Source organism: Cricetulus griseus, chromosome 3, assembly GCF_003668045.3.
Source record: "Cricetulus griseus strain 17A/GY chromosome 3, alternate assembly CriGri-PICRH-1.0, whole genome shotgun sequence".
Taxonomy (NCBI): Eukaryota; Metazoa; Chordata; class Mammalia; order Rodentia; family Cricetidae; genus Cricetulus; species Cricetulus griseus.
This window is the reverse complement of record NC_048596.1, coordinates 140,321,920-140,338,872: the sequence shown is the minus strand read 5'-3', so window position 1 is coordinate 140,338,872 and position 16,953 is coordinate 140,321,920. Positions and strand designations below refer to the sequence as shown.

At 42.8% G+C, this 16,953-nt stretch overlaps 1 protein-coding gene across 1 annotated transcript in view; it reads right to left on the bottom strand.

The window, feature by feature from the left end:
- Positions 1–2,660: 2,660 nt before the first annotated feature.
- Positions 2,661–16,953, bottom strand: part of Gabra5 (gamma-aminobutyric acid type A receptor subunit alpha5) — a 91,498-nt gene continuing 77,205 nt past the window's right edge. Inside the window, exons 7-9 of the mRNA XM_035441392.1 lie at positions 13,460–13,612; positions 8,127–8,338; positions 2,661–2,963 (exon numbers count right to left, since the gene is read on the bottom strand). Of these exons, the coding sequence (XP_035297283.1) occupies positions 2,661–2,963; positions 8,127–8,338; positions 13,460–13,612 (668 nt within the window). The remainder of the gene's footprint in view (positions 2,964–8,126; positions 8,339–13,459; positions 13,613–16,953) is intronic.

Sequence of the window (16,953 nt, the reverse complement as noted above, 5' to 3'; positions counted from 1 at the left end):
TGGTTGTGGACTGTTAGAACACCCTCTCTTTATATTTGTGTTGATGCAAAATCAACACACTTAAATATTCTGGCTCTAAAATAGAGCAATATAATTTATAATTATCTTCAGAAATGTTATTGCTTGCCTTGTCATCATTTCCCCAAGGTGATTTTTTATTATGTTCTCATTAAAAATAACAAACTCTGAAAATGTCTGCAACACAAAATCAGAGAATGGAAAACAAATGTGATTATTTTTGCTAAATATTCATCAGATTACAGGTTTAGCATCATATAACGAAACGGGAGGTCTCCTAACAAGTTCAGCAAGGACTTTTGTGCAAAATCCCTATGTTAAAATATTTACTGCAACCTGGTGAAGAAGGTGCCATTTACTATTGAAAGTGAGAGGTTCAAAATGGGTGTTAACACATGTCAACATTTGAATATTACTTCCCCATCTTCTTCAAACTGTAGTGTGATGATAAACACAATGAGAGGGTAACAATCTAGAACTTATAAGTAATAGAAGATCAGACCTTAAAGTTGGACCTTAGAACCTTACAGTTGCTTTTCCTGGGGACTTTCATGCTGTGCTGTAATGGAAAAATGTCATTCTACAGATGTTATCATATGGCCATAGCATTTTAAAGTGACCTTTCTGTCATCCTTTTTCTGAGATCCTGAGCATAGTTGCAGAAGGAACAGTGGAGGAGCTAGCTGGTGAGATGGCTGAGTCAGCAAAGGCTTTCTTCACAAGCATGAAGACCTGAGCTTGAACTTCAGCACTCATGTAAAAATAGGTTGTGACTTTGTGTGCCTGTAATACTAACACTGGGAAGGTGAAGAAAGGAGCATAGCTGGGCCTTGATGGCCAGCCAGTTGAAATGGTAACCTTCAGGTCCAGTGACAGAACTTATCTCAAAGAATAAGGCAAAGGGTGACTAAGGAAACCATTTGGCCTGCACAGGAGCACACATAGACCATGGCACACAAACATGTGCATACATGAACACATATGTATGTATACACACATGTACAAGAAGACATTCAAAGAAGGGGAACTGGGGTATTTGCATGCATGGCACCTAACTTGTATAAACAGGTCTAACCATCACTTTGATTTTCTTGAGAGTTATAACTCTTCTGTTACAATTCTGGAGTTCCCATTTTAGGACAGAACCTATTTCTTTCAACCTGCTGATATTTATTCAAACAGTAAGTATATGAACCAATGACTCTACTTTGGCTCTTCATAAACAGCTGAAGGCAGGTGCAGAGCTAGAACCAGCAGCCACCAGACCTTTGAGAAAGGGTGCATGATTAGAACCAGTAGTCACCAGACCCAAAAGAGAGGTGATAGGGCAGGATCAGCAGTAATCAAACCTAGGAAGAAGGGAACAAAACCAGAACCAGCTATCACCAGGCCTAAAAGGGAGGGTGTACAGACATGACCAATAAGGGAGAGTGTAGGGATGGGACCAGTAGTAAACATGCTTGTAGAAAACACTAGGAATGTGCTGAGGCAAGCACACAGAGATCTGTGGTAGGAAGAGGTGCTAGCTTTACCTGGTTACACTCGCCACGTCAAGAGGTATTGTCACTATGCCTTCCCTTGCATAATTGGGTTGGAAGAGTAGGGCTCACCCACTAAGCTTTAATTCTTTGTTTCTTTTTCTCCAAGAAAGTTTTTACAAGATTTTATGTCATTTTCAGGAAGTTAGTTCATCAAACACTGAATTCAGTTCATTTTTAAATTTTTTTAATGAACATTTAAGATTCATATACAAAAGCTAACAGAGCGATAATCCAATCATGAAATATGTACAGGGAAATAAAACGGAAAATAACTTGATTAACAATTTCTCAACACTGAAGCAGCAGCAAGAGGAGCCGGCGTTCCGGAGACGATGGACACAGAGTGCTGAGGCCAAGAAGGACTGAGACCTTGTTGCTTTAAGGTTTTACATTTCTTTTCTTTCTTAGTCATTATTAAGCTTGTAGAAATAAATTTATTTTCCACAAAAATCAAAGTTCACTTTGAATCAGTTCATTTTTTTTTCCTCTGAGGGAAATATTTGATCAGCTAATCTAACACACTATGTGCTTCTCATTAAATTTGTCTGCATAAATGTTTGCTTATTCTATTTCTTAATGTCAGTTCATGCAGTATTTTACTAATTTTAGAACACGAAGTATTAAAGGCAATTAGTACTGGACTTAAATGTCCACAGTTTGCTCTTCATGGTCAGTGTGCACTCCCATGATCTTTGCTCTTTTCAGCTGTCAAGTAGTCATCACTGGGATTCCTTAAAATGTGTTGTCAGCTGGGAAAAACGGTATGAAATGGCATTCGAAGTAGAAAAACATCATATACTTGGAACAGTTAAAAATATACTTATCTTGTTTTTAAACTATTGATGTTAGGGAACTGAGCCTCTGAGTGTCAGTCGTTGCCTCCTGTTTTTCTAGAAGGTCATTTGCTTTATTTATTAAGGGGACATCTTTGAAACATCTGAAGTTACATGTAGAAACATCAAGGCAATATTATTTGTACATATTATTAAACATGCAAGATGTCCTGAAAGACAGCGCCCAGCCAGTCTGTGTGAGCTTGGGCCCTCCTTGGTTCCATTTCTCTGGGAGTGTTGTTTCCTGGAAGCTTGGTTTTTCCCTAGCTTACTTTGGAGAGGCGGCCCCTTTTATCACGGGCTCTCTATTCAAATATGTTGCCCAGTAAACCAAGTTGAAAGTGCCAAATAAGATAGGGAACACAATCCGGGACATTTTGTCGATCTTGCTGATGCTGTTGTAGGTCTTTTTACTCTCGGCAGTCTTCTCTTCAGAAGGTTTCACTGAGGCTGAGGATGCATTCCCGCTCCCTCCTGGCAGCTGTTCCTTTGGGATGTTTGGAGGATGAGTCAACTTCCCAGTTGTAAAAGCATTTGTTGACTTGTTTAGTTTGAGTTCGCGTTCTTTTTTCTGCAAAATATGATAAGAAGGTAAAAATACATCACCTTCCAGCTCCTGTTAAACGTCTCATGGTCTATCTTCAGAAGAGACAAATGAACAATGACTCAGCTCTGGGAGAAGGCAGGTCTCCACAGACTAGAAGCTCAGAGTCAGCAGATAGGTGTGGCTGAGCAAGAGTCCTGTTGATGTTAGTGTTTGGTATTTCTCAGCAACCTATCATAAACTGAATTAAGATCTCTCTTGCACCACACAGCAACAATCATTTCTTCAAGTATGCCTGAGGGAGTGAGTGAGTATTCTATGTAGTTTGCTGTAAGAAACATTCTAGACTGACCTAATGAGAATTAAAAAGAGAATGATTAAAAAATGGTCACTACAGTGGTCTTTGGTGCAAGGTTTATCTCTGAAAGTACTTCTGAGAATCATCCATGTGCTGCTTCCAACAGTACTCTATCCTTTTATTGTTGGATGATATTTCTTTTAAGAATGTATAACTAGTTATCGCCTGTTGACGGGCACATGTGCTGTCTCCAGTTCTGACTATTCTGGATTCAGCAACTGTCAACACTCTTGTTCACGCTGTTCTGATTCTGTTTTATTATTATTATATATGAAATTATAGAACAAGGAAGAAACTTTATGTGGAAAAATCAGAACTGGAGTTACATTTAGAGAGATGAGGATAGGAGATGTTTAAAAAGAGACATGTTTAGCTCCCTAAAACCTAATGATTTGTCGTGGATTTGGGCGACACAGGACTGAATATTTGCAAGAATTCAACAATATGCTTAATGTTTATGTCCTTCAGTTTGGGTAGATTTTCCTTCAAGAGAATAAAATAAATAGTAAACCACACTGAACTGCTGTTAATGGCATGCATGGAATTTATTTTCATATGTACAAAAATAAAATGGATGATGGATGAAAGATACATCAATGAACAGATGAGAGTGTACAGATGATAAATGGATGCATGGACAATAGATGGGTAGATGATGGATGTACAGATGTTAGATTTGTGAATGAGTGGATGGATTCTAGGTGGATGGATGAATAGCTAGATATGATACATGGATTGCTATAATGTAGTAAAATGTTACTAGCAGAAACAGAAACATTTTAAAAATTGATGTATGTTTGAAAATATACATAACAAAATGCTGGTTTAACTTTTTCATTTCAATTTCATTATCAAAATAATTTCATCTCATTTAAGAAAGTTTAAGTAAAATACAGCATTGTAAGTTATGGAGACTATGTCAGCCACTAAAGATGTGGAAAGATGATAAAGAGTGGAAGGCATGGATGGGGGTGCAGAGGAGAATAAAGGAAAATCAAGCGCTAAGCCAGATGCAATGAGTATAGGACTACCCGGGGAGACTACAAGAAGGCAGAAGGATTGTAATAACATTATGGGACCTGCAGACATGGACAGCCAACCACAACTGCTGTGCCATGATGCCATGAGATGAGCATGGAAGCAGGTTGAAACAGCAGAGGACAAGGGCTCAAGTACATGTGCTCCATGTGGAAATACATCTCTGGATCCCTCTTCTAGAAAGAGCTTTCTGTCCAGCTATTAGCAGCATAAGCCAACAGTCAGATCCTGCCTCAGCCAAGGAAAGCTGTCTGACCCTCTCTAGCTACATCCTTCCTTAGAAGGCACACCCCTGACTGTGTACCAGTTTCTCTGAGATCAAATCCTTCCAACCTGGAGTTCTGTCATTAAGACATAACATGTTTAGAGGGAGGGGGAACCACAAGCTACTGGACTTCAGGAAGCAAAACAACTCAAAATCCCTCCAGTATGTCCCTAAAGCTGATGAGATTCACCAGTCATATCCTCTCCAAGCATATATAAGCTGTAAAGTTGCCAAAAGTCACTGTTCCTTGGGCCCACACAATCCCAGCTCATTGCTGCTGGACCCTGTCCCAGACCCCACTTGACGACCCCCACTCAGGCATAAGTCACACCAGCCAGAACAGAGGACCATGACTCAGAGGTAGGATACCCCAGAGACCTAGGATAGAATCAAACATAAATGGGAAAAAAAGTCAATGAAATGACTCCTAATGATATTCTACTATACTCTTAGATTGATGCCTAGCTCAACTGTCATCTGAGAGGCTTCACCCACAGCCAAACATTAGGTGGAGCTCTGGGAATCCTGAGGAAGAGGGGAAGGATGGATTGTATGACCCAGTGGTGTCAATGGTACCACAAAAAACCCATAGAATCAACTAACCTGGACTCATCACAGAGACTTAACTGACAACCAGCATGCCTGGGTGGGACTGACCTAGGCTCTCTGCATATATGTTACAGTTGTGTAACTTGGTCTTCTTATGAGACTCCTAACAGTAAGAGTAGGTGGGGGCTATCTCTTGACTCTGTTGCCTGCTTAGGGGACCCATTCCTCCTACATCCTGCTATCATATTGTCTCACCCAAACTAGTCTCACTGCAACTTGATATACCATGGCTGGCTGATATCTATGAGATACCCACTTGTATCTGAAGAGAAACAGTGGAGGAATGGTTGGGTGGAGGTGGGGTACTAGGAAGAGGGGAGGAAGGGGAAACTTTGGTCATGATGTAAAAACAAACAAAGATTGCCAAGAGTTACTATCAGACATGACAAGTTGCCTAGTAAAGGGTCAAAGCACAGCAACTACCTAGAAGAAGCAGACAGAAGACAGGTTCCTTGGAAGCAGCTCCAGCCAACTGAACTCACTGGAATGGACACTTCCCAAGCTGTGGAGCTGTCTGCAGACTGAGCAGTGTGCTCCAGCTTTCCAGCGTCTTTAAGCTGTCACCTATGGGCTTTGGTGATTCTGCTGCCTGAGTCCGCTATGCTCCTGTAAGCAACTCCCCACTCTTATTCCTTCAACCCCAAAATAACTCATTGGTTCCCAGTGTTGGACTTCAGAGCCATATGCACTTCGGTCTGTGGTTGGTTTCCTATCTGGAGTAAGTGTTGCTTGTTCATGTCTCTTCAGGATGAATGTCACTCAACACCCACATGCCATCCAGGGAGGCAGAAGCATCACTTCCTTGCCATGTCCTCTGACTTTCTTCAAGGATTCACTATGGGTTATCTGAGGCTCTGCTGAGCCTGAACACAGAGCATCATCATCTTCTGCCTCATCTCACTCCTTCTTCCTTTCTCGGGGATAGGAAACAATGGAGAACATAGCCTGTTTTCTGAGTTCTTACACTTTTCTGTACTAGTGATAATCAGCTCACAGAAACACCACTAGGGTGCTCATTCTCACTCAGTCCCTGGGTCTTATAGTGTGCCTGACCTGCCCAACAGCATAATATGTCCACACAAAGAGCCTTTCCAGCATTGGCGTTGGGCTCAGCACTGGGGAACAACTCATTATCTTGAAGTTCCATAGAGCTGACAAATGCACAATGTGTGTAGGATTAGCCAACCCATGTTTCCTTCATTTGCCCTATCCCAGGTCCTCAAACAGACCTAGAAAAGAGCAATTAATGGAAGCTGACCTGATTGTGTCAGTACTGTATCCAACAGCAGATAGGGTCTTGCTATCTGCCCAAGACCTCACAGTCCACCTGGACTCAGGAAGGCCTTACACTTTGATTGTGCAATGGCATCTCAATAGTGTTTCAACTCAGACCTGACAAACTCCAGTCTACCACCACATAAGCTCTTAATCATCCAGGAAGCCAGCAAGCATTTGCCTTCCAGTAACATGAAGTAGGTTGGTTAACTCCATCTTTATACATTATTCAGGTTTCTTCCCAACAAACAGCCTTCTTGGCTGCCTTAGCTACCCTTTGTAAGTCTAAAAGTCTAAGGACACCCTGTCTCTACAAATGTTTCCCCAGCTCCCTACAGATCAATCACAACAGCCAAATCAAGTGTGTCTCCCCAGACCCTGAAAACAAAACCAAATAGTCAATATGAAGAAATAACAGGCATGTGGCAAGTGCACTGGACAGTCAGACATCAAGTGAGCTTGGATGAAAAAGCTCAGTGTTAGCATGTTTTCAAAACTTCCACTTAGGGGTAGAGAGAACTTAGCAGTTAGGCTGTGATACACCTCCAAGCAAGACTTTTCAGCCTTCTTTCTCCTGTCTCCCTGTTCCTGAAACCCTGTCCTCTTACACAGCCACCAGAATTTTGAGGTATGACTCTATGAATAGCACAGGGAATGGGGAATAGAATACTGTATTGAAAAGAGGATGGTTCATGGTAAAGTCAGAACCTGTGGATTTTTCTCAGGAAAAGAAATGTAGTATCCAATCCCAGACAAGCAAGAGCTGAAAGTGGGGTAGAACCAGATGGGCTCCATGGGATGAAAACACCCAGGTTTGCCAGCTGGTGTGGCTCAGGACCTCTAACTCTATTCATGCATAACCCTGTCTGAACTCCTTTCAGGCTTATTTCCCAGAGCAAAGATTAAGATTTCCTTTCAGACTTCCCATGAAAGCACTGACCTCCCCTTCTCTCAGTACAATGAACTCACTTCAATATCTGTTCTGTGTATAGAATGATTAGCAGGTTATCATTGGTGGTTTTATTTTCTGTGCACATCCATTTTCTCATCCCCCTGGGAAGCAATTCAGCTTGGGACTTCATGCTGCTCTTTCCTCTCAATTGTTTTTTAGATTCGGGCAAACTTATGTGTGAGGTGTGCAATGAACGATCATTTGACTGTGTGATGCTTCACATCATTATCATGCCCACAGCCTGAGGGGGACAAATCATTTCCTTGGAGCACTGGGTCTTTTGGCTGATGGACAACTTCTATTAAGCTGTCCATCCTCTCCAAGATATGATGGCTACTTCAAAGAAGGCATAGCGCATGACCCAGTGAACAAAAGAACATGCTGTGGTGTGAGCTGAGGTTAAAACCCTTACACATAATCCCTAGGAAGCCAGGATTATTTTACAAAAAAATAACCAGTTGAATATAAGCAAGCCCAAGCCATTCACTGAACACCAGACCTTTTACTTGAATGAAATTGGTTTAAAATAAATTAGACCATCTGTAAGAACTTGCAGATGAGTGGAAGGATCATTATGGAAGGAGAGGGGAAAGGAAATCCCTTACTGAATATTTGAACCCAAAATTAGACCCACTTCCTTTGTCAATAAAACCTGTAAAAAAAAAAAAAGGAGGGTAATAAGCCATCCATTACCTTGATTTTGGCTGCTTCCAGGGCCTTCTTGCCATCCCAGGCCCATCCTCTCTTTGTAAAGTAGTTGACAGTGGCAAATTCAATCAGAGCAGAGAAGACAAATGCATAGCAGACAGCAATGAACCAGTCCATGGCTGTGGCATAGGCCACTTTGGGCAGAGAGTTCCGGGCACTGATGCTGAGTGTTGTCATGGTCAGCACTGTGGTCACTCCTGCTCAGAGGAGAAGGGGGGAGAGGGCAGAAGACAACATGGGAACAGAAATCAGTGTTCTTTCCCAGAACTCCCTCCCTAAACAAGACAGAACACAAGACCTCTTTCTTTAGCCTCAGCTAACTTCTTTCTCCCCAAATGTGCCTGTGGTTGTCACATTTTCTGCAGAGAAAACATTACTTAATTAATTGCTCCCACTGTCCCCTTTCTCTATACTACAAGTTGAGGAAGGCATGGATTTTGGTCTGATTTGTGTATAACTATGTGCTCTTTACATGGATAGGTCTGAGAAATTGTTGATACTTGCAAAGATGTTTTGGGTGAGTGGTATGTCTCGGTGGGACTAAGGCAAGAACACTGGAAAAGTGGCAGTGACCTTCACACAGGACTCAGTGTGCCTCATAGAGATTTACTGTGAAGCTTATAAGCCATGGGCTGGGACAGAATGATTCAATGTGTTCCTTTTGTGTACATTGACTGCATGGAGATGTTGGAGATACCCGGTATCACTGGGGCAGGATGGGAACTTCACCTTTTCAAAGGGGCAATATCTGCTTCAGTCTTCTGTGGTTCTAGAGAGACACTGCAGTGCTCCACAACATGGCCATGTTGCTTGGCTTTACAATGGGCAGATCTGTGTTACCAGACAAGTGTGAGGGTCTGACTTAAGCTACTAAGGGTATACTGCACCAACCATGCAGAAAGAGCTGAAAATTTATAGGCATTTAACAGTGTACCAAAATGTCCACCTTGTGAAGAAACAGCCCATCTCTGGAGTCAGGACTGGGGACTCTTACAATCTAGACAGTCTCTCTTTTTCCATACTTCTGTGACATGGACCTGTGTATGGGATATGTACCTGTCATGGGTCAGATTATGATGCCCTTCAAATTGGCACACTGAAGTCCTAATCTCAACTACCTAAGATTGTAACCCTATAAGAAACTAGGCTCTGAAGAAGCAATGACATAAGCAGATAGTGTGGGCTGTAATTCAGTGTGACTGACATTTTTTAAAAGAGGAAATTCTGAGCAGGGCGGTGGTGGCACAAGCCTTTAATCCCAGTACTCGGGAGGCAGAGGCAGGCTGATCTCTGTGATTTGGAGACCAGCCTGGTCTACAAGAGCTAGTTCCAGGACAGCCTCCAAAGCCATAGGGAAACCCTGTCTTGAAAAACAAAACAACAACAACAACAACAACAAAAGAGGAAATTCTGACTAAGTACACAAATAGGGAAAACACTGGGGGTGTGCAAGCACAAATCCTAGGCCTACAAAATGCCCGAACATACTCTAGGATCGGAGAATCCTTTAAGCCTCACAGTAAGAACCAACCCTGCCAGCATCTTGATCTTGGGTTCTTACCTATCAGAGCCCTGAGACAACAAAGGTATGTTTCTAAGCCAGCCACTAATAGAACTTTCTACAGAAGCCATGGGAAACTAGTACTACAATGGAATACTACAGAACCAATGGTGGGCCAGCTAGGAGACGTGCAACTCACAGAACATAAAACCTATGTGGAATTAATACCTAGGAGACATTTTGATTTGACATCTTGATTTTTCTTGGCAATTCTGTCAATGACTTATGCTGAGGAAATAGTTCAGTGAGTTGCTTAAACAGGCTTCCTCTTGGGTCATTTAATGTTTGAGCATGTGCTGGGAATCTCAAGGGGAAATAGACAATCACAGGCAGTATTGTTTACACTTTCCCTGACCTAAGTAATAAATGTCCACTAAGAGTTTATTAAGCCCATCAACTTGGTGAGTGAGGACCTCCTGGCCACGAGCCACTCTCCACACCTTGATTACATATTCTAAATCAAGTCCTGGTAAGGAAGTTGATAGCTGGGATCAGAGTGATGAGCAGGGGGCCCCAGGGCTCTTGGTCTTCTTATATACCATCAGTTTAAGTTGCATGCAAACACCTTCTTACTGTGAAAGGAATACTGTAGATGTAGGAGCTAATATGTGAGCTGTACTTCACAGTACACAAAGATATAATACTCGGTTGTCACAACCAATCTGCAAAATTGCCTTTTGTATACCTTCTTAAGTGGGAGAATGAGTGCTGTCAGTTAGTCAAGTCTCAGACCAAAGGTCCCTAGTGTTAAAGGTTAGATTCCAGCCCCTGGTGGTGGAGAGTAGCATATAGTCTTCCAGTCATGGAGAGGGTCACACCCTAAAAGGGGACATTGGGGTGCAGCTTCTCTTTGTCTCTGTCTCTTTGCCTTTCAGCTTCTTTATGTCTGCAGTAGTCTGAATGCAATTGGCCCTCATAAGTTCATAGGTAGTGGCACAAATAGGAGGTGTATGTACCACCTTGTTGGAGGAGATGTGTCACTGTAATGGTGGGTTTTGAGGGTTCATATATGCTCAAGCCATACCCAGTGCCTCAGACCACTTCCTGTTGCCTGAAAGATGAAGAACTCTCAGCTCCTCCTCCAGCACCATGTCTATTTGCATGCTGCCATGTCCCATTCCACCATCAAGACAATGGACTGGATCTCTGAAGTGTAAGCTATTCAATTGAATGTTTCCCTATAGATAAGGTACTATGGTCATGGTGTCTCTTCATAGCAATACAAACCATCAGGAAGACAATGTCTATACCTTTGACTGTCATTGTCCCTGCCTCGAACTGTCTCTGTCTCTCTGCCTCTGTCTTTCTCTGTCTCTGTCTCTGACACATACACACATGCACATGCACACACCTATACGTGCGCACACACAGACACTAGCCACTCGAGGTGAAGATGTTTGCCATGATATGCTGCCTTGCCCTAGGCCCAAAATCAACATAAACAAATGGCCACAGACTAAAATCTCTAAATATGTGAGCCTAAAGAATTATTTCTTCTTCTTCTTTTTTTTTTTTTTTTTTGTTTGTTTTTCGAGACAGAGTTTCTCTGTGTAGCTTTGGAGCCTATCCTGGCACTCAATCTAGAGACCAGGCTGGCCTCAAACTCACAGAGATCCACCTGCCTCTGCCTCCCGTGCTGGGATTAAAGGTGTGTGCCATTAACGCCTGGCCTCTTTCTTCTTTTAAGAATGGTAAACATAGGTGCTTTGTTACAGTAACAGAAAGCTGATTAGTGCAGTGAGCTTCAAGGTGAGAGAGAGTCAAATCATCTACTATGGCAAATAATCTTCCTAAGCTAGATCTTGCTGTATCTAATGTCTTAGGGACACACAATGATAGTTTCCTAGGGTGTTCTTCAATCATATCATTCCTACATTTCCTCTCAAGTGAAACATTTATTCCTGGGAGACCCATAAGACTCACGAATTTGCCTCAGAAACTTACAAGTCTCATATAGCTTAAAGGCTGTAAGAGTCACAAGGCCCTTCATTCAGGTTATATGAGCAGAGAATAATTGTCAGGGGAGCGTAGGCTATTTATGGAACTGCCTGCATGTTGACAGGGATGCAGCTCTCGTGCATCATCAGGTTGTTTCTAAAAGGAAACTCCCACCTATGATCCTGTAAGTTACCCCAATAAGATGAACTCACTGGCTCACCAAAGACAGATCAGGGGGAATCATTTCTTTTGGTCTGTCATTAGTGACTCACCTGGGATGAACAGGCATTTCTCATGCCTCCCAGGAAATGTCATTCACTAGTCACCATCTGGCATTTGTTGAGGACAGGCTCTAGGAACTGCCTGGGATTCCCAAGCCCATAAACACTGGAGTCTCATACAAAATGGCACATCCTCTGCATAGAACCTTCAAGAAGTCTCTTACATATAATGGTCCATATCTAGATGCCTTACAATAGCTCATATATGTAATTGTCAAGTAAAGAATTGCTGTACTGTATTTTTAGGAAATACTAGCAAGACAAACTTTTTGTACATGTTTAGTACAGATGGGCTGGCATTTCACATCTGTGGTTGGGTGAGTCTGAGAACTCAGTGCCTGCAGTCACAGACAATTGGAAGCGTGTTTCCATACTACCATATGGAGGATGCCCTAGTGTATAATGGATGACTGTATTTTGTGGACAATCTTAAGGTAGGATGTACATTTCAAAGGGAACCACATGAAAATTTACAAATAAATACCTGATTGGAAAATACCAGTGTGCTTAACCCAGGAGTGTAGTTTGGTGATAAACTACTTGCCCACTATTCATAAGGATCTGAATTTGCTCTCCAATAGAAGGGAGGAAGGAACAAAAAAGGGGAGGGATGCTTATCATTTCACATCTTCAAATGGTGTTCTAATGAAGAAAGATTTTCTATGGAAGTGGAAATGATTATCAAGCAGAACAAATATTATTCCCTAAACTCTCATTCAAAGAAAAATCTCATTTTTTCTTAAAATTTTAACTAATTGATCAGTTTGTTTCCCAGGTCACAGTGGATAGCTAGTAATAAGAAATACGGTAACTATATTAGTTAGCTTCCCATTACTGTCACAAAATACCTGAGATAATTAACTTAAAAAGAGGAAAGAATTGGTTTACATTTTGGGGATTTTAGGTCATGGTCACTTGGTTCCTTTGATTTGTTGCCTGAAGTAGAATAGCAGCCATGGCAGGAGCATGGAAAGGAACAAAGGATATCATTTCATGGTGTCCATAACCCTAATGGTCTGACTTATACTAGGCCCTATTGTGTAAAAGTTCCAGCTCCTCCAAATAGTACCAAGATGGAAAATGATAAACCAATTGCACCAACATCTTAAACCTGAACATCTGGTTCCCAGAAGAAGCACAGTGTCCTACAAAACATGTTTTGTAGAATTAAGACCAGCATGGTGCTGTGTAGCACACTCTAAGCTCTTGAGACACACCTAAAATGATCCTGTTGCAAAAGAAGAGCTTAGCTAGCTGACATCCCATGGAGCCTCTTTCCTGTTTCTTCCTCCTAACCTAATAAAAAGACCCCTAATCCACAAGAAAGAAGCTTTCACTACTTGCATGGAGTGAGCCTTTTTCAGGTTTTCCTGAATGAACCTGTCTGTTTGCCCTGATGAGCTCATTCCCATCTCCCAAATCCTTTTCTACAATGCTACATAATAAGGACTATGCCTTTAATACACAGGTCAAATGTATCTGTGGCATTAGTTGTTATTGTTTAGACCAATGCCAAGGCCTGGTTTAGAGGTACTCACCAAATACTGTCCTAGCTGGGACAGATTCTCGATTTAGCCAAAATGACACCTGGGATAAAATGACTGTCATGATGCAGGGAAGGTAGGTCTGGATGACAAAGTACCCGATCTTCCTCTTCAGGTGGAAATGGGCAGTCATAATTGTATATTCACCTGCAGATACACATGGAAATTAGTTCTCCCCCACCACCCCAGGGCCAGGGTACTGCCCTTGCCAGAGGATTTCACTTTGCTCTGTTCCTCTGCCTTCAATCAAGCTATTGCTTATTTGGGTTGTTTAGGTAGGTGGTAGCAGGGTATGGGGAGGGGCTGGGCTTTTGTTTTACTTCATTTTTGTTTGCTTGATAATTTTCGAGAGCGTCATACAAGAGCATTAGCTCATTTCTAACCTTCTCCTCCCATGTCCTCATCCTAAGTTCATGATATCTTTTTTTAACTATTATTGTTACAGTATGAACATATAGGTATATGCAAATACATATATACAAGTTACTGTGTCTGTTTAGCATTCTCCATGTTTGTGCGCCTGTACGTGTGTGTGTGTGTGTGTGTGTGTGTGTGTGTGTGTGTGTGTGTGTGTGTCCAGGATTAACCAATGGGATTGGACAACCAATACAGGACCTTGAGCCTGGAGGAAACTGACTCTCCCTCTCTCAGCTCCCATTGGCCACCAGGAGCTCTTCATCAAGGGGTGGGAATTTCCCCGTGTATATTGTTATGCCAGTTAGTGTTATCATAAGTTGCTCTTATTTAGGCAATCGATATTGTTGAGAATTCATCAGTGTAATTTCCCGGTCAGATATAGAATAGACTTTCATATCAGAGTAGGTGTTCCTGGACTTCTGGATCTTGCAATCTTTCTGCTTCCTCTTCCCTTGCATGATTTTCCCTTAGTGTGTGCGTAGTTTTGGAGATGTATCAGTTGACACTGGGTACCATGCAATCTGCCTGGCTTTTATTTATTTGCTTGTTTGTTTAATTTATTTATTTATTCATTCTTCTCTCATACAATCCATCCCAACTACCAACTCCCCTCCCTCCACTCATCCCACTCTCCCCAAACACACATCTCCCCTCTCCCCCAGATGCACTGCTTCTCCACTTTCCTTCAGAAAAGAGCAGGCCTCCCAGGGATATCAATGCCCATGACATAATAAGATGCAATACAACTAAGCACAAACCCCCATATCAAGGCTGGATGCATCAACTAAGCAGGGCTCACAGGGGCTCACAGAGACTGAAGAGGCAATCATGGAGCCTGCATGGGCTGCGCTAGGTCCCCTGCATACAAGCTGTAATTGTTTAGCTTGGGGTTTTTGTGGGACTTGCTGCCTGGCTTTCTTAAAGGTCATTTCATAAGCAAATCTTGGGAACCCCAGCCTCTGAAGGGCCCTTGCTGGCGCATGCCTTTTCGGAGAAAATCAGATTTGTGTGTTTCATTAATCCCCCGTCAATCTGTGTCATGCTGCCTGCCCCCCTCACCACTTTGCAGGTTATAGCAATCAGGATCCGAGGATTTAGCATTTGCAGATAGAAATCAGGCATCCAGAGCCCTGCTGTGGATGAACAGATCCTCCCTATTTTCCAGTTGTGGAGCTCCAGGGAAACAAGACAGCTACTGTCTGCTAAGGCCTGATGCTTTCCCAGCCCAGGTGGAGAGGAAGAAACAGCCATAGAGGCCACAGACCTGGGAAGCTCATTCTCTCTGCCACCCAGTGGAGAGACCAGCTTCCTCTGTTCTAAACTGGACTTCCTGGGCAATGTCCCATTGCCTTCTCTGGATTTGCCTGGCTGTGTGGGAGGCAAGTGGGGATCTTCCATTTTTTGCCGAGAATGATGCCGTCCTAATGGTTAACTGGTAAGGAGATGTGGTGAGCGGGCCATGGGTCTATGGGAAGTGAAGTTTTTTGAACAAATATGTGTCTCCCTAGAGACTGGAGGGATGCTTTGAGATGTGCAGGCCGTGAGATGGTCTGGAGATTTCCTCAATGAGTAGTAACCTTGGAGACTGAGCTGCTGAATTACTATGATCATGGAAGCATCGTCTTGGGGAGGTTCCTGTCCAAACTCCAGTTGTGCGCTTGTGTATGAGGGGGTAGAGGTCTTTGGGCTGTGTAGACAGGGCATTGACATGCTGGAGGTAAACCAAAACCCATAGCTCGGTGAGGTTGCTACACATGCCCCTAAGACGTGTTTATCATGTCATAGGTCAGAGAGAGGGAAAAAATGGCTTCTTACAGGACATGAGCTGAAGTTCTAAACAACGCCTACCCATGTGGAGCTGGTGCGGGGCATGGGGGGTGCTTTTCCAATAGCCCTGGGCATTTGAGAGCAGGTAAGAGGTCAAGCAGACCTTCAAGAAGAAGAAACAGGGATAGATATGTCTAATAACAAGGTCTAGTTCCTTTGAAATGATCACATTTTGTTTCTCCATAACATCTGATGACAAGAAATGCCATTCAAAGTACAGTGGAACATAAAATTACTATCTTTTCAATTCTTCTTGTCTTTGTTTCCATATTGTTTACTTTGGAGTTACTAGCAACAAAATTGGGCAATGCGTTTAAAATGATGTCTTTGTAGAATGCAGGCTGGAATAGCTCCTCTGTTATGAAATTTTAAGGAACTGTATGAAGCTATTCCCAAAGGCAGCACCCTGTGTCAGGGCCCCAAATCCTGCCTCATACCTTTCCTTTCACTTCCATAAAACCAGATGGGAAATTCTACTTCCTTTTTCTGTGGTATGGTGCTCCCCTCTCAGGCTCTCTGTATCACTCAGGGATGCCCAGTGCACTGGGCTGTTGGTAGGTGGGACCCTGCCCTGGCAGGTACATGTGATACAAAGAAGAGCTTGCCCTTGGTGTCCTATGTGTATCTTGCCAGCTGCTTGACTATGAACAAGCAGTAAGCTAACCAAAGGCTTCTCTGAAGCTCACACCACGTTTCACAATCACAGCTTGATCTGTCTGCTTAAGAATTGTGTCTTTGGTTAAATGAGGAAAGAGGCCACATCCCATTTGCCAATACCACCACCTGGTGAAAGCTTAGGTGATGCCTGTCCTCAGCCAGGAGAGGTGTGACCATAGGACTTCAAGGTTGTGCAGGTCAAGTGCATGGTATTTCTTTGGCTAAGCTGGACTGCCCTACAGAAACAAGTTGCTATGTGTGTGATTGATGGCATCTGCCTCCTTCTTGCTACCACTTGTTGTCTACTGCTAGTGTGGTTTTCTGGATTCAACCACAGGATCTCTGAGCTGTTCAGAGAAGGAAATAGAGCAGTCAGCAGGAGGCAATCCCCTCTTTTCATGGAGACCACCTTGTTCCTCAGGAATGGGGAGGGAAATCATATAAGCAGATCACTGGGACTCCAAATAGGACCCACATTTACAGTGCAGATGCCATATGCACTACAGATCAATGGCCTCTCCATTCCCAGGTCACTGCAGCTGGTGCCCCTTTGTCAAGCTGCAAGAGGGCCTACAAGAGTCTGAGTA